This window comes from Neolamprologus multifasciatus, chromosome 11 (assembly GCF_963576455.1).
Source record: "Neolamprologus multifasciatus chromosome 11, fNeoMul1.2, whole genome shotgun sequence".
Classification (NCBI taxonomy): domain Eukaryota; kingdom Metazoa; phylum Chordata; class Actinopteri; order Cichliformes; family Cichlidae; genus Neolamprologus; species Neolamprologus multifasciatus.
This window is the reverse complement of record NC_140449.1, coordinates 13714733-13732165: the sequence shown is the minus strand read 5'-3', so window position 1 is coordinate 13732165 and position 17433 is coordinate 13714733. Positions and strand designations below refer to the sequence as shown.

The following is a 17433-nucleotide window of genomic DNA, read 5'->3' as shown; positions in this document are numbered from 1 at the left end:
TACGTCAGGAGGGGAATCCGGTGTAAAACTCTGGCTGTCTGTGACAACGGAAAGCTGCAGTTTTAGCCCACTTACATTCACTAACCTCACCTCTCATACTGCCCTATCAGAGCAGTTTTCATTTCCTCTTGGGTCTATGAAATCATATCTCTGGCTGGCCAGAATGAAGGATAATTTCACTCCACGTTTTAAAGAACAGTCTTTTGACAAATATCCTCTCACATATTTCTGGGACACCTTCTGAGACAGATGAGAGTTTGGGCTGGCAACCACAGCTCTTTTGGTGCTTTGATGATGCACAAAACTAGACAATATTTGGTTTGAATAAAAATACAGTTTCTCAGTCAAATCACAGGTTGGACCGTGTCTGCAGACAGGGTGACAGGAAGGTTTTAGCCAAAGCAACAAAATCAAAGATGCTCTGTGTGTCTCAGAGAAGCTGTGGGAATATTATTATTATTTTTATTTCCACTTGAGTTAAGTGGAAGGTAATGAAGAGATATAGATGAGACTGAAAATTTGATGAGGCTTCTAGGTGACAAGCTCTCTCACAGACTGGGCTTCATAACTATAAAGTTATTCAAGCTTCCAGAAGTTGTATTAAAGTATGTTGATAAACTGCTAATTCGGTTTGATAATATCTTTAAATTGTACCGCTTGTCCTATTTTACATGGAAGTGAGCAGGGGTGAGTCTAAAGGGGGGCATGGGGTGTACTGGACCATATTTATTGGTCCAGTACACCAATAAAGCTTTCATTTTTACATTTTATTTTATTTTTCTACATTTTTCAGATCAAAGCCAGTAAAACCCCACTGACCTCAGCGTTGTTAGGTTTTAAAGGCACAAACTCACTCATTCAGTTGTACACTTGAACTTACAAAGCACATGCACAAAAACTCACAGATACAAACACCACAAAAATCTTCACTTTCAGAACTCTTTTTACCTCCTACAAATGTCAGAAATTTTTCCAAAAGAACAAAATTAAGATAAATGTTTATGCCTTTGTTTATATTGCATATATATCTTTTTTATTCGACTTAAGAGTATTTTTGCATTTAATATAATATTTTCTTTAAAAAATATAGAATTTATGGCAAATAAACAGGGTCACGGGGTTAAGCTGTTTTTCTTTTTTTTTGACAGATGCTGTATCCACTGTAAAACACTGGAATTTCTAACATGGAAACCAATGAGCAGCTCATTTTGAAAGACCTGTAATTTTTTTTCTCTTTTGAATAAATACTAATGCTTATTAAGAAGACAGAAGTATTTATTATCAAATTAGTCAATCAGTCAATGTAACAATCGATAGCTGCAACCCTAAAATCAGACGTAAGTGGGTAGCTAAAGAAAGAGGTGTTAACCATCTGTCAAAATTAGCTGCTAGCATTCGAATTGAGGGGTTCCAAAACACTTGAATCCAGAAGCATTGACAGTCAATTGCAACAATTGACGAGCCTGCTTTAGCTTTTTGTCTGGAGAAAAAAAACTAACAAACAAAAAAACCCCACAACCCTGAGTTGCAATTTTTCTGGCACGAAGCAGAAAAGTTCAAACTTCATTTCTCCATCCATCCATTCACTTCCGCTTATCCTTTTCAGGGTCGCGGGGGGCGCTGGAGCCTATCCCAGCTGTCATAGGGCGAGAGGCGGGGTACACCCTGGACAGGTCGCCAGTCAGGGCCAACACACAGGGACAGACAATCATTCGCACTCACATTTACTTGCGCATTCACACCTGTGGGCAATTTGGATTAACCAATTAACCTATCCCCACAAGCTGCATGTCTTTGCATGGGTCCTCTCCGGTTACTCCGGCTTCCTCCCACTGTCCAAACACGGGGAGAACATGCACACTCCACACAGAAAGACCCCGGCCTGATGGTGGAATTGAACTCAGGACCTTCGTGCTGTGCGGGAAAAGTGCTAACCACCGTGCTGCAAAAAAACCCCCACAAACCTGAGTTGCAATTTTTCTGGCACGCTCCCTGTTAGAGAGCAGAAAAGTTCAAACTTCATTTCTGTCATAGCAATTTTTTAATATCTCTTGAGTGATCTGGACATGGCAGGCGATTAGGGTTTCTCAGGATTGAAAATCTATCTGGCAGCTTTCCTCGTGCACTATGATCTCTCCACAGTTGGGGGACCTCTCACAGTTTGTGCTGGTGAAGTAGAACCCTGTACTTCTAATAAAGTTTAGTTTCTCTGAAACCCAAAAGTCTTGTCATATTGCAAAAAAAGTAAAAGGAAACCTGTTGGGATCCTGAACAAAATTTGAATGAAAACAAAATGTTGGCAGTTGCAAGTCATAAGAGGATGAACGAAAGAGTATGTGCCGCAGCACAGAAGGGATGCTTCAGGGCTGAGAGAGTGTAAACAGCGTGGAGGAAAAACATAACAGCCTTTATAGGAGTCTGATAAACAGGCATATCTTTTTCAGCTCATGGAGAGCAACTGCAAGTCTGCAAGTCATGCCAGCTACTGTATTTTAGCTTTTGAGAAACTTTGTGAAGCCAAAAGAAGAAGGTGCAAGTCAAATTCAGGATCTTCTCTGGTCATGCATGTCTTTCATGACCAGGGCAATATTACATGCAGATGCATATTTGAAGTAAGCTGTAAAAATCGTTTGGAAAGAATGCAACTCTCTTATCACACGCGGTTAGAAGACGGGTATAGTCTTACCAGCATTTCCAGTATTGGCGGGGCTTTGAGGTAGCAGGTGGTCGTTGGTGATGGTCAGAGTTGCACTGGTGGTTTGGCCGTTTAACGGTGACGCTAGCCTGATGCTGCCGTTCATCTCAGAAGCACTGGGATTGTTTGGCTGGGGGAGCAGATCCTGACCTGCAATTGTGTTGTAGAACATGAGCTTTAATTATTTTCATGAGGTTATTTGCTTTTATTATAAAGATGCTAAGTGTTTTCTGAAATGTAGTTCATATTTTGAAGGGTGGTCAAACGCAAACAAAGTAACAAAGTAAGATTCAAACAAAGTAACTCAACAAAATTCCTTCAGGGTTAATTGAGTTAGGTTTTACACATGATTAATATGTCATGCAATGCCACATACAGTGTAGTTTAATAAGTGCTTAACTTTTATTAACCAAACATATTGTCACACTAAAATAAGAAGAATATGACTGATAACATTTTTCTCTCTTAAGACGATGAATTTCCAGCCCAACAATTTCTGCTGCCTTGGAAAATATCTTATTTTTGATGGAACTGCATACAATGCTGTTTTTATGACTGCACTTATTCATAAATAAAACACTTAAAATGAGAATAGCTTCTTAAAGCTTTAATCTGAAAGACTGAAATCACGATACAATAAGTCATTAGGCTGAAATGAAAGAGAGATTGAGCTGAGCTGAGTAGACTTAACAGGTTTAGTGATACAGCTACATCTCTCCTTCACATTGTTGATGCAATGTACTTTATATCCCCAGATGATACAGCCAAATGGGTGATGCTGATGGTGTATACTAGGGATGCACCGATACCGATACTGGTAACGGGGCCGATACTGTAAAATGTGTGTGTACTCATACTCGTAAAAGTTAACCGATACCACAAACCGATACTAACTTATTTCATTAATCAGAGGGTGGCATGTCATTTCTGTTGTAGTTTTTTAGATTGGCCACTAGGGGGACATCCCGCGCCAAAACAGGCACAGGGTTAGGCGAGTGAGACTGGCGGCTCCAGATAAAAAAGAGAAACTGGAGGCGGCTGTAGCTAGGCTAAGCAAAATGTCAGCAGTGTGGACCGGAACAGCCAAATTTAACTCAAGTTTTGGAAAAGCGATGAAAAATGTCAAGAGAAAATCCACGGGCAGTTTAAATAACAGAGGCTCTGACTCATTTTATCGCTCTGGATGACCAGCCACTGCCAGTCGTGGAAAACATAGGATTCTTCTTAGCATACTCAAGCTGCAATATGAAATTCCCAACCGCCCATACATCAGGGAGATAATGGTGCCAAAACTTTCTGAAGAGGTAAAGACAAGCAGTGTGTGCGCGATGTCAGTTCTTGGTTTAACGGCGCAGTGGACTGATGATCCACGGGCAGATGAGGAGTTCGTCAATGCCAAATACTTTCGTTATTTTGTTTACAATATGGCCACTCTGCAATAATTTAAAAGTTTATTTTATTCTCAAACCTAATTTGTATTTATTTTATTCCAAACAGAAGTGTTTATTTATTATTCTGAAAGCTCGAGACAGTGCCAATAGTTCAGTGATATTTTGTAAAATTACAATGTGGAGACTGCAATAATTTAACAGAAGTGCTTATTTTTCACTTGAAATTTTTTTGTGGTCATTTTTATTAAGATTTTATTTTTTATCGGCAGAGAATAAAATAAAACCTGTCTTCCAATTCATTGCATTTGTGTGTGTGTGTGTGTGTGTGTGTGTGGTAGAAGTATCGGTTTTTGTACTCTGTATCGGCGAGTACTCAGATCCAAGTATCGGTTTGTAAAAATTGGTATCATTGCATCCCTAGTGTATACAAAAGCTGAAAAATGGCCTCTAATAGAGTGTCTTTAGATCTGGGTTTGTGAAGTGGCTCTGAGTTATTATTGGCTTCATTTTTTCCTCTTTGCCTGCTAGTGTGTTTGCCCGAGTGAGAAAATCAATACTGATAGTTGAGAGCTTTTTTTTTTTTATTATTTTTTCCCCATGTTTGTTATCAATAGCCCCTTTCTGTCTTTGCTAGAAAACAAAACATGTTCAGCAGAGCTGTGTATTTTTGGTATTTGATATTTTTGTTTCTACCTGATATGGTGAGGGTGATCTCCTGAGGATTTCCTCCTGCTGTGCCAGAGCCAGCAGCTGAAGCCTGGACTTGGGCTAGAGCTTGTGTCAGGCTGGAGTTGTTGATGGTCAGGGTGATCTCCTGACCGCTGTTACCACCTGCCACTAGCCCAGAGCTGCCCATGACATTGCTTAGGTCCTGAGAACCTGCACAACCCACAGCAACACAACACAGATGGTGACCTCCTAGTACAATGTGGCCACTCTGTATGTTTTTTTCACTTATAGCTGTCATACATACTGGCAGCATCCTGCTCAGATAGTCCAGCCATTGTGACCTGCGCAGGTGTGATAGTGGAGGGCTGCAAGGCCAGGCTGGTCAGTGGGTGGATGACAACGTTGGCAGACACTGAGGTGTCAGTTGTAGACATGAGCTGGCTTCCTGAGTGGGAGACCAGACCTGTGTCGACACTCAGGGGCTGCGAGAGGAGGCCGCCTTGCTGTAGAGTCTGCTGCAGGAGGGCGGGATCGATCTGAAAGGAGAGAGTATTACTTAACTTGAAAATGAAGGAGAGCATGTGTGGGGGAATCAGCAACAATGTAAGGATTTTCTTTTCTTTTACATTATGGAATAAAGTAATGATAAGATTTCCTTTCAATGCTTTTAAACATTTTCAAAGTTTTATGTACAACTTTGTTGACTGACACTGTTCTCATTCCTAGCATGTATCACTATAGGATGTGCCTCCCTGTCGATTACTCAGAAGCATTGACTCAGAAGCATGACTGCCACCCTGCCACCACTCACCCTCCATTAGCTTACACTATTTCAATAACCATTACTCAAACACGTTTTTTTCGGAGCACATCTCAACCTACATTAGGCTAGCTAGACACGGATAGTAATATGTATAATAACACAGAGTTCTGCAGGGGTGATGTGTAACCTGTAGTGTGATGTTGTTGATGTTGCTGGTGTCGATGCCGGAGATCTGGACGTTGGGACACACCAGGTTGGCGGGCGTCAGCTGCAAGTGGATGCCGTCCAGCGTGGTAAGGCCATCTGGGAGCGACACGGTCAAGTCTCCTGCAGCTGAAGCACACACACAGACACAAACATATGTAAATGTTTGACGGGAGAGTAGCTATGTAATAATACAGGATTAGGACCGTGCGAATAAGACTATAATTAACGGTTAATGGATAACAGTTCTTAGCAGGAAAATGTGAGTTAAAAGTTTTCTATGTTGAAACACAACTTTAAAACAAGACATAAGGATACCCCTGATTTCAGATAACTTAATTTGACATTAGATGTCAAAGATCATGACCTCCAACACATTGTATGCAGGGTTTCTGAGCTACCATAGCTACCCTAATGGTTTCTTCTGGAGTGGAAAAATCTCTATGAGAGCAGAATATCTAATGAAACTTGCCTGCTAAAGACTGACAGACAACAAAGAAAAATCTGGATCCAGTTATTTCCCAGATGATGAAAGACAGAGGGTGAGGAGGTTTGCTTTCAGTGTCATGAGAGACAGAGAGACATAGGGGGGAAAGGAATCTTGAATACTCCGCTGTCCTGCTCCAGGTGAAGGTTGGGAAAAGTAAATTTATATGTTGCCAGACTTCATTAACCTAATCGTCTCAAACATTTTAGCGAATGTTTGACTGCAGTGCTGCATTTAGAAATCAGAGCTCTTCCAAAAACCCAATTAATAATCACAATGACGTCCCTGCATCATTTGTTGTTTCCTTTTTCTTTTATTCGATCACTGTGAATGTTTGGAGATGCTTTGATAGATTTTCTCATCACATAAAGACCGATTTCCTTCAAAAACAACCACGCACTGCGCTGGGGCTTCAATGAAGGCGTGTTTTTGTCTGCTTGACATTGGTGTAACCCTTTTTTGCCCTTGATGTTGCCAACTGAATATGAAGCAATGAGACGCCACTACAAATGATGATCCTCTGGGGCATTCCTGTCACAACTGCTGACAACAACCAACTGTTGGTGCATTAATCATACACCTATCATTTCTACCAAGCAATGTGTAACTCTTTGTGGAATTCACAAGAAATGTGTTGCCAGTGGGTCGTCAATAATACTGCACAGTGATATCTTGGATATTAAAATTTGGGCACCAGTCTTCACTCATTTTGTGCTCTTATGGTGCTTTACTGAAAACATTAGGACCTGTCAGTTAAAATCAAAGGTGGGTTATAAACAAAACACCATTGTTCTTGCTGCAATTCTCTCTTTTACAGCATTAAAGTAATGGCTCATTAATTATCCCTACCTGACATGGAGGCGGGCAGGAGGGCCTGTCCTACTAGTCCTGACTGCAGTAGATTCTGGTCAAACTGCCCTGTGAGAACCTGGTTAGCTGGGAGGTAAATGCTGGGGTCAGCGCTGGGTGTTTGCAGCAGCCCCACAGACTGAAGAGCCTCTGATCCAGTTGGCTGCTGCCCCTGACTTGGAGCCACACCCTGCCCAGTCGCTGGGTCTTGACCCTGTCTGGCTTGACTGGAGGACGAGGAAGAGCGCTTGGATTTGCGGCCGTCGCCGTTTGGACGGAAGTGACACTGGATGTGTGTTTTGCGGTGACCCGAAGTTCTGAAGCGGAGTTCGCAGAAGGGACACTTGAAGGGCTTGGAGCCAGTGTGGAGGCGCATGTGCACCTTCAGGCTCCCCTTTGTAGAGAAGGAGGTGTTGCACATATGACAGCTGAAAAGCTTCTGACCTGAATAAGAAACAAAGACGATGTTATGTGCGGCAAACTGAAAATGAATCGTTGCTCTTTAAAAACCGCAGGGTGCAACAATTGGCCTTTGCAATCATCCGTTTTCTTTGTGTGTTATCAGTGTCATCAAAGAGCAGGCTTATTTTTGACCAGCGTGTGAATTTTGAATCTTGGATCTAGTCTTGGTTCTTTGATCTGAGAAGGAGAAAAACATCAAACCTTTAATGTCAGCCAATAACTTTTTACTACTTTTAATAAACAATTTTTCTTTTTCTCTTATCTTGATTAACTTGCTTTAGGCGTGCACTTTTCAGTGATCTCGTTGTCCTGTAAAATTCACAATGCATTTTAAGATGCTATTAATCACATCTAAATGGCTACAAATGTCAAGTTCTCAGTAGATGAGCTGCATAAGCCGATCTGCTGAGACAGTATTCCAGCAGTTGGTCTCTCTAATCATTAGATTATGGCCCTTTTTGGTCCATGCTCTTATTTTAAATGACTAAAGCACTACATAATCTTGTTACAATGCACAGCCATTTTATAAAACCTAATGTTATGTATAAATGTATTCTTGACTGTGTGTTTGAAAAAAAGTGTTATGCAAATATATGACTACTATTAACAATGGAGTACAGCTGGGTTATACATGCAGATGAATAACAAACGAAATTCCTGTGAAAATAGCCCAGCCTTGTGGAAAACTCATTTATTTTCTTTTTACAGTTACATACAACAGTCAGCATCTTGTTAGCACAGCTTAGCACTTTAGTACTGGACACTGGCAATAAAAGGCTAACTTAGCTAGGTCTATTGAAACGAACGGAATTAACAGAGCTCAATCTTACTGTGTCAGCTTCTTTAAGGTAAGGTTGGTGTTTGTGGTGACACAAACAAGTCAGCAACATATTCTACTGATTAACCACTAACCTGTATGTGTTTTAACGTGGCAGTCCAGGGTCGACTTCACTGTAAAACTCTTCCCACATTCGTCACACTTGTAAGGCCTCTCTCCTGTGTGGATCCTGATGTGCCTGGACATTGAAAAGGATTGATATAGTTATACTTGCAAGAGCACAAGGACACATGAGAATATCAAAGTGATGATTACATTTCTTTTAAACAAACTAAATACATTATAAAGTAAAGACACACCCTAATATTAATAGATATATACAAATGGTTATCATCCATGGACATACAGTTTATCTTTCTGGTGAGTTTTTTAGCTGAGAAACCAAAAAAGATCATGAAACAAATGTGTTTATGGCGCAGTTTTAATAACATGGAGCAGAATTTGAAGAGATTTAAAATGCATTTATTTTGACCTCCTCTCTGATGTCCTTGGTTTGTTTTCCTTGGCTTCATACATATAAACTATTGCTTGTTTTTAATCTATCCAACATCTACTTAATGCATTAAATTATAGCTTGATGATTTATATCTAAGGCTGTTTCTTATTTCTAATTTCTAAGTTCTTCTAAACTGATATACGCAGCACAACATTTACCTGACGAGGTCGCTGGGCTTCTTGAAGCTCTTGGGGCAGTAATTGCAGCAGTTGGCAAACTTGGGTTCGGTTTCCAGCTCCACGGCTTTGTCTTTAATCTCACTGATCCGATCTCTTTCAGCTGCCGACTGGGAAAGTATTCGCTCTGAAACTGAGGCCTCCTCGCCGGGATCCTTCGCTAATTCGGCTGCCTGCTCTTCAGTGAACGTGATAATTTCCATACCTCTCCTCTTTGATGTCTTTTGTTCACTTTCCTCGTCATTTTCCTCTTCTTCCACATCTTGACTTGACTCCAGGCCTATAACTGTGATAACAGAGTCAGTTTTTTTCACTTTCTATCTTTGGTTGACACTTTCTTTTGATGCAAGGCAGCTTGGACTGAGACAAAGATGCACTCAGACAAGCTGAAGCCTGATATAATGTATGTTGTACTTGATTAATGTGGCACTCTTCACTAAAGGAAAAGTCGTGCATGTACAGCTCTGCATAACAGTGTAAGATGGAGAGACCATATAGTTTAATATAAATACAGTATAACTCAACGCAGTAATGCTTACTTTGATCGTCCATGGCGTGCTCCTTTTTCATATGCCTCTTACATAGCAGGCTGGTCCGGAAGCTCTCATCACACATGGAGCATTTGAAAGACTTGATGTGAATGATCATGTGGCGATTCAGGCTGCCATTTGTGGTGAAGGAGGCGTCACAAACATTACACTTAAAGGGCTTCACTCCTGTTGGGAAGACAGAACAGAGATAAGGTGTTGTGTGATCCTTGTGACAGCCTCTAGGAGCCATTTGGACCTGGTTTCCACGCAAAAGAAAACTCTGGGAGCCACAAATACTTTTTGACATCTAAAATGAAGATAACACTGTATATATTGTTTTTTACCTTTATGCTTTGTGTGAACAACTAAGGTGTGTTGCTTATGAAATCCATGAAGTGCTACAGAGAAAATTACATTTTATTTATGTAATTAACACATTTTGAACTCTTAAAGAAATATAACAAAAGGAACTAAAATGATCCATGTAGCAAACAAAAACTGCTGTGAGCCACCACCCTTATATCGCCTTTGGGCTTTTGGAGCCTCTACCTGGCTTTTAAAAAAATAATTGGAAAAAAAGCACTATGCTGCTAAAAAGAAAAAAAAATATTTGCAAAATTCTGCCTAAATATGTATTTTACATGGTTAATGTGTGTGGCGGGGCGTCATCTGCAGCGCCGCTGCAGGGGAGGCGGACGCACCTGAGCGCACCCGCAATCACGCCTCGCCGCCTTAACGTCTGTGCTATCTGTGCTGTTGTGTTGGTGTGTGTCGGGCTGTGAAGCTGAAAAGCTGCAGCCGGCAGCTTTTCAGCTTCACACACAGTTGCTCTTCACACAGCAACCGTGTGTGAAGAGTGGTCAATAAAGAGATGCTGAAAAGCATGTTCATGGAAACCTCGTCGGGTCTGCTGTGGTATGTTTACAATGGGACTTCTGCTCCTGAACCTCTGCGCACAGCGTCTGAAAATCGGGGCTGTACGAAGTCACTTTCATCTTTACGCAGGACTGTAAGCTGTCATCTGTGAGGCGTGAGCGGTGTTTGTTTTTAACATAATTCATGGTGGAGAACAGCTGCTGACATAATGTGGATCTGAAGATCCATAATTGGCCTACCTGGGGTTGAAAGTCTCGATAGATGCACGGCGTTTCGGCGGGTATACCGGCTTCCGCGAGTGTGACGCTTATTTTGAGCGATGAAAAAAATAATAGAATATAATTTTATTTTTATATTTCAATATCACAATAATCTTCCAGTGTAGAACTACAAGTTAAAAAAGAACTAATATAAATAAAATACACTTCAGCTAAATACTTCTAATTTATTTTCCCAAACCACGCGGAGCCGCACTATAAGGACTAAAGAGCCGCAGGTTGCCGACCCCTGCCCTAGGGTGTCACTACTGTTACTGCCAGTCCCTGAAAAGACTTACAAATTAAAAAATTTAAATGAAATGTCATGTTTAGTATGTTTAGTTCATAGACTTATTCCACTTTTGAAGGACTAGAGTGCAGATAATTTAATTAGGATGCCATTGTGAAACATGGCATACTTAACCTCGAGCTCACCTGTATGGGTATTCAGATGGGACTTGAGTACTCCAGCTGATACAAAGGCTCGTCCACAGAGGTTACATCCGAATGGTTTCTCCCCAGTGTGTGATCTCACGTGCTGTTTCAAGTGGCTTGACTTTTTAAAGGCTTTACTGCACCAACTGCACCTGATGATGGAAAAAGAAAAACAACATGAATAAATGAATTGCTGTGAATCTTTATGAATTATTGTTATTCACCAGATCTGGGAGTGTAATACATTTTTAATAACATAGCAATATTTCACTGGACGTATGATCAACACTGCCTAAAGTTATTTGTGAAATAGAGCAAGGACATACACACAAGACAGCTTAAGAAAACAGCACCTTGCCTTTCGCAAACATGTTTTATTTTAACTGGTGGTTTTGTGCAACATCTGTTAGTCTTCTCTTAAATGTGACCATAAACCACATAAAAGCATAAGGCATTATCTGATAATGATAATAAAAGAAAGAGAAGAAATGCAGGGCATAGGAAGAGGCCATGATGAAGCAAAGGCCCTGGGCTGTATTGCAAAGATAGGCCACTCGTCAGTCAGGTGAGCCTTTACATCATCTGCCAGAGCTAAACTGAATAATTTAGTACAAACTACAGGCTCAGCTTTTCGAATATAAAAGAGTTTGGCCCAGTAGCAGTAGCAGTATCCACATAGTGCAGTTAAAGTATTTAGATTTATTTAGAAACTGAACTATTCTCTGGTCAGTTTTTATGGACTGTATGGATAGACAGCAAACTGTCACCAACTGTCTAACTAGAAATAAATTAGAAAACCAATAATATTGAATTTCATTTCAGTTAAATCCATAAATAAGGCAAAATAAGTAGACAAAAAATGATGTCAATCCATTTCAACATAATGAGAAGCCTGAGACACATGAGCGAATAAATCTCTGTAAATACTATTGCTTTATCTGTGCAAAAGTTTAAATTGAAAGACGCTGATAACAAAGTTAGGTAAAGTTATTAAGGACAAAGTTATAAACCATCTGCCTCCTCAAGGTCACTGCTTATAACACTTCATATCATTAATCTTTTTAGGCTCTGGAAACAGACTTGTTTGGGTGATTTAGGGGACACAAAATTAATAACAAGACTGTAGATCAAGAAAAAAGGACAGGAGAGCCTAGCAGAGGTTTATGATCAGTGATCATGTCAGAAAACCTGCAGCACCCAGACTCATCAGGCGTAAGTGCTGCAGAAATCAGCTCTAAATGGTGGAGCGAGCAGACTGACACTACCCTCGAATTACCCGTGGTCTGTAAAACTGCTCTCAAACAACACAAGGGCACATTTGCTACTTTGATGAGATTAAAATTGAACTCTTCAGTCTGAATGCCAAATGCTGTGGTGTAAACCAGGTTCTGCTCATTGTACAGTTGAGATCACTTCTGTAATGGATCAGCCAGTCAATCCAGGAGGAAGAGAGTCATGATGATAGAGGGAGCAGATTGTGGACAACATAAGAATGGGCAAAGATGTACTTTAAAGTACAGTCACTTGTAGCAAATATAACAAGAACAGCTTTGGTAATCTCACTGAATGTCCCGAATCATCTGGCCTAAGCAGAGAAAACTGGAGAGGAGACCTATGACTAGTGTTCAGCTAATGACCTCCGTCTATCCTGACAGATTTCTGAAATAATTTAGCAAAGACAAACTGCAGAACCTGCCTTTGAGAAATATGGGTGCACAGACAGGCAAGGAAGTGTGGAAGTGTGGAAGCTGTAATTCAAACTAATAATGTTTTTAAAAGATAGTAATTTAAACACTAAACAGGTGGGAGTCATTTCTTAAGACAGTCGTATAGGTACATGGAAACACACACACCTGTAGGCTCTCTTAGTGTTGTCTTCACAGTCTTCCTGGTACTCCTGTGTCTCTGTAGGCAACTGGAGGTCGTTTTGACTGCTCTGCTGAAGAAGCCCATTCGTCTGCATAAAAAAAGATCAATACTGGCTCAACTTAAAACACATACAAATACATGTGCATTTTCAAGGACAGGGAATAAATGAGGTTACTGACACTAGTATATGCATAACATATGCATGGTAGAGTCTACAGACAGTATATGAAAGAAGGTCATGTGACCTCATTGTGTTTTTAGCATTTTATTTGCTACTGTAGAAATAATACGCAACATTTTGGGCCGTCTCTCTATATCAGATCCAGTGGGCTGATTTGAACCCAGTGAAAACACGATTTTTAGTTTCATGTGATTGCACACTAATGGAAATGTAATGATGTATTTAAAATGAAAGAAGGAAAGCTACTCATAACTTACCACCTCAGCAGGTGGGACATGAAGCAGATTTGGAGGGTGATAGCTGGATGAAAGGGCCTGAGACTCCAGGGTGCTGGAGTCCTGCAGCTGCTGGACTGTGGAGAACTGGGACTGATTGTAGCTCGTTTCAGTGATGGTGAAGCCTAGATGGAGTCAGACGAGAATAATCAGTCTTGTTTATAGTCAGATCCAAAGATCTAACCTCTGGCTGACAGCAATGTTGGGTCTACCTGAAAAAACACAACAACAACAACAACAACAAAAAACCACAAGACATGTTTTACTTTTTTTCAACTAAAAACATATTTCACTTATTTTCAAGCCAAAAGTTCAAATTGAATTTTTGGCTTGAAATCTCTGCCACTTTTAAAGCAATAATAATAGGAATCTATGAAATCTGAAAAAGTGTTTTTCTAAGATCTGCACGACACAGCACAATATCAGCCATCAGGGAGGATGGCTTTTATTGATTTTAAAAAAAAAAAGCTGAACTCAACACTATCAGTCTTCCAAAGTGTCAGACCGCCCCTGGGATTTCAGCCTGCAGCAGAAAGGTGTTTTATTGTTTGTTTATCTGTGCTCTTCTTCTCTCTTTGCTTTTTTCCACTTCTTCCTGACAAAAGTGTTTTTCCCCCTCACTACTGCAAAGCGCTTGCTCATTGGGGACCTCTAGGTTACCTTTATAATACTGTGAGGTCTTTACATTACAATGTTAAGTTTCCCTTGAGATAACAGTTGCCATGCTACATAATTAAAGCTGAACTGATGCTGTGTGATAGGTTGTTACAAGAATATTCTGCAATTATTGCACTGGCTAAAAGAACACAAGGTGACTGTCTTGAATTGTTTTTGCATTCATGCATGCAGCTTGAGGCGATTGCACGGGTTGCCTGAAGGAAAGCAGTCTGTCTCCAAACTGGAGACTGGCTACAATCACTCTTGGACAGAATTGCAAAGGTTTGCAAGTAATTTAATCTAATTTATAAAAGCAGACAGATGTTCCAAATCTATGATGCCCTGGCTGGACTCTGAATGTAAGTAGCTAATGTGAATTTGCATTTGTGCAGACAGCGATAGATCATTGTACCTGCAGGAGTAAAAAGATAAATTGATGATGAAAAGCCTAGCTAATCATACACATCAATTTTTTTTTTGACAAATCCATATGTCTTCATTCCTAAAATGACAACAACTCCAGCTCTGTTCATGTCAAGTTTGAAGTTTGAAAAGTTCAGTCTGCCTCACAGATGTTTGATGCTGATCACAAAAGAAGCTGGCTGGCAACAGCAGTCAGCCGCCATGGTGAGTTAGAGCAAGAAGAAGAAGAAAAATGTTTGAGAACACACTGATTTCAAAAGACATATAGATACCAGACACATTGGTAGAGTATATATATAGTTTGATGAAATTAACTGTTGTTCGGTTTGTTGTGGGAATTGTAAAGAGTCTTCCTTTCTCCCACGACCGCTCTGTCATTTGGGACCTTTGTGAAGCTGAAGTAAGGGTTATTCCACCAATTCTATTTATGTGTGACTGATTTCCTTTGGTATTAATTCAAAATTTCATAACTAATATGGCCAATACCTACACTTTGTTAGTTAAACCTTATAACTAAAGGTACTATGCATGAGTTACTACTACTCTTCATATACTACTGGCTCTTTACTTCTGAAACAGTGAACCTGTGTTTTGCACAGATGACATAGCAAATAAACATACCATGTTATCTTTGTCACATAACAGCCCACACATGCTATGTTTATACCTTGTGTTAGAGCTTGCTGGTCAAACGAAGACTGAGGAAGTGCTGGTGTCTCAAACTGGCTGATATTCTGAGGCAAAGCATGCTGGGTAGTCACATATGAGTCTGTCACGACAAAGAAAGAGATGCAAAGCAACAAGTTAGTTAGTGCTCACAGAAATGAACAGTGGAACAATATTTCCACTGTTAAACTTTCAGTTGAGGTTAAAAAGCAAGTTACATTGCAGATTCCCTAACTAACACAGCTCACCATGCACAGTTACATGCACAGAATATTTTTAGAATAACAAAAATAACTGTGTGTTATGTGTGACAATATTTATGTATAAGTATCATATTAAAATACTATAATCTACACTTTGTTTTCAGCAGTGTACCTTCTTTAAATGCAAAGTAGATTTGCTTTCTGTATATTAATGAAGTCTTATCAAATATAGATAGCTGAGGTCAAGATTATGGAACCTGACTACATGATGTAAATTTTAATTCTAAAGAGTTTTCAGATGTCAGCTAGGCTGAGCTGCTTCTTTCTGGAGATGATTTTCGATTTACTTTAAGGGACCCGATCTTGCACCTTAGAGAGGGATTACTAATCATTCTATTACAATCCTTGGAGTGCTAAAGCTCTGGAGGCTGTGTGCTGAGCTATACTGCGTGAAACCATATGTGCTGGTCTACAGAGCAAACAGATGGAGACGATGGGGAGGTGTATTGAACTTCTTCTGCTCTCTGACACGTTTAAGAAAACTGAAAGTTTTCAGTGCAATGAAACTTAAATCACACAACGCACAGATTACCTCAGCAAACTTTCTTGAAGTTGAGTCACAGAGTTTTTGGAAGAATTTGGTAATTTAATGCTACGCTTTCTCTGCAAAATAAGGTTTCAGTGTTACAGCTTTCACGAGTTCTACTGAATCTTTCACAACTTGCACATATTCCATTATATAATATGACATGAATTCAGTTGCTCTTACCTTCTCCTTGTACAGTCAGGTTTGCGTCCAGTGTCACTTGCTGGCTTCCATTTACAACTTCTGTCTGGCTCAGTCCCAGCATGCTCTGCTGCTCTGCTGTTTCAGCTGGGGCTTGCTGGAGAGTGTCACTTTCTATTTCCACTTGCATGTCATGGGCTACAGTGCCAGCTCCCAGGGGGTCTTCTCCTGACTGGGGTTGTAGCTGCTGGGCCAGTTCGTACCTGGTTTGACAGGACATAGCTCTGATTGATACATTCACAGAGCACAACAACATCCCTGTAAACAGGCCAATCCATCTGTGAAATAGCAGACTGTCAGAAATCAGACCTGTGCGTCTTCATGTGTTTCCTACAGTTAGGTGATGACTTAAAGGTCTTCTGGCAGTAGGGGCACATGTAAGGTCGCAGGTCACTGTGAGTGGTCATGTGGCGCCTTAAGCTGCCGCTGGTGGTGAACGTTGTGTCGCACATACAACACCTGTATGCCTTTAGCCCCGAATGTGTTCGGATGTGAGCTTTGAGGACTCCCGAGGAGGCAAAACTGCGACTGCACTGCACACACTTGTAGGGCCTTTCTCCTGTATGAGACCTGGCAACATTCAAAAACAGGTTCAGTGTGTATTGGGACATCAAGCAGCCTAAAAGGTACTAGCACACTGCTGTAGATGAGTTTTTGAGGAATGCTGCCAATACTAAGGAACGAAACGGACAGAATTCGTTGGTATATTCTTCGTACAAGGTGGAAAATCACAATGCATGGTCCGGCATGACCTGTCAGGATGATATATTACTTGGTGTACTTGAATCAAATTCCCTACATTTTTTAAGTATCAGTACAGGTTCATGGGTAATTCAAGGGCCCTGTCAGTAGGCGTAGGCAAACATCGATCCTCAGCTTGCATTACAAGTTAGAACTCAAAATCTGCCAGAAAACAAGAATAATGAGGCACCAGCCATTAAAAAGGCACTACACACATGACAGTATCATTATTGATCATTATCCTCAAAGACAAATGACTAGATTTCTGTCATAAAGATTGGCTAGAAAGTTCAACAGAGATACACCGAGCAGAGCAGCTGAGTGATTAGACCACTTATTGCTCTCCATCCATAAATAACAGGGTCATTTGAAACAAGGTTAATAAAGTTCAGCCATGTGCGGTGTAAAACAAGCAAATAAATTGGGGGAAAAAGGATTAAGAGTATATATATTAACAGGTTGAAGTGGGTTTGCTGAATATAGTTATTTCTCTTTTTCAACTC

At 40.4% G+C, this 17433-nt stretch overlaps 1 protein-coding gene across 1 annotated transcript in view; it reads right to left on the bottom strand.

Annotated features, from left to right (window-relative positions):
* LOC146507959 (zinc finger protein 236) overlaps positions 1-17433 on the bottom strand; it is a 57250-nt gene that overhangs the window by 19533 nt on the left and 20284 nt on the right. The window contains exons 13-26 of the mRNA XM_085176544.1: positions 16499-16759; positions 16172-16392; positions 15201-15302; positions 13436-13578; positions 12982-13085; positions 11129-11280; positions 9570-9746; positions 9013-9316; positions 8433-8536; positions 7059-7502; positions 5706-5851; positions 5060-5291; positions 4780-4965; positions 2687-2845 (exon numbers count right to left, since the gene is read on the bottom strand). Coding sequence (XP_085032670.1) covers positions 2687-2845; positions 4780-4965; positions 5060-5291; positions 5706-5851; positions 7059-7502; positions 8433-8536; positions 9013-9316; positions 9570-9746; positions 11129-11280; positions 12982-13085; positions 13436-13578; positions 15201-15302; positions 16172-16392; positions 16499-16759 — 2735 coding nt within the window. The remainder of the gene's footprint in view (positions 1-2686; positions 2846-4779; positions 4966-5059; positions 5292-5705; positions 5852-7058; positions 7503-8432; positions 8537-9012; positions 9317-9569; positions 9747-11128; positions 11281-12981; positions 13086-13435; positions 13579-15200; positions 15303-16171; positions 16393-16498; positions 16760-17433) is intronic.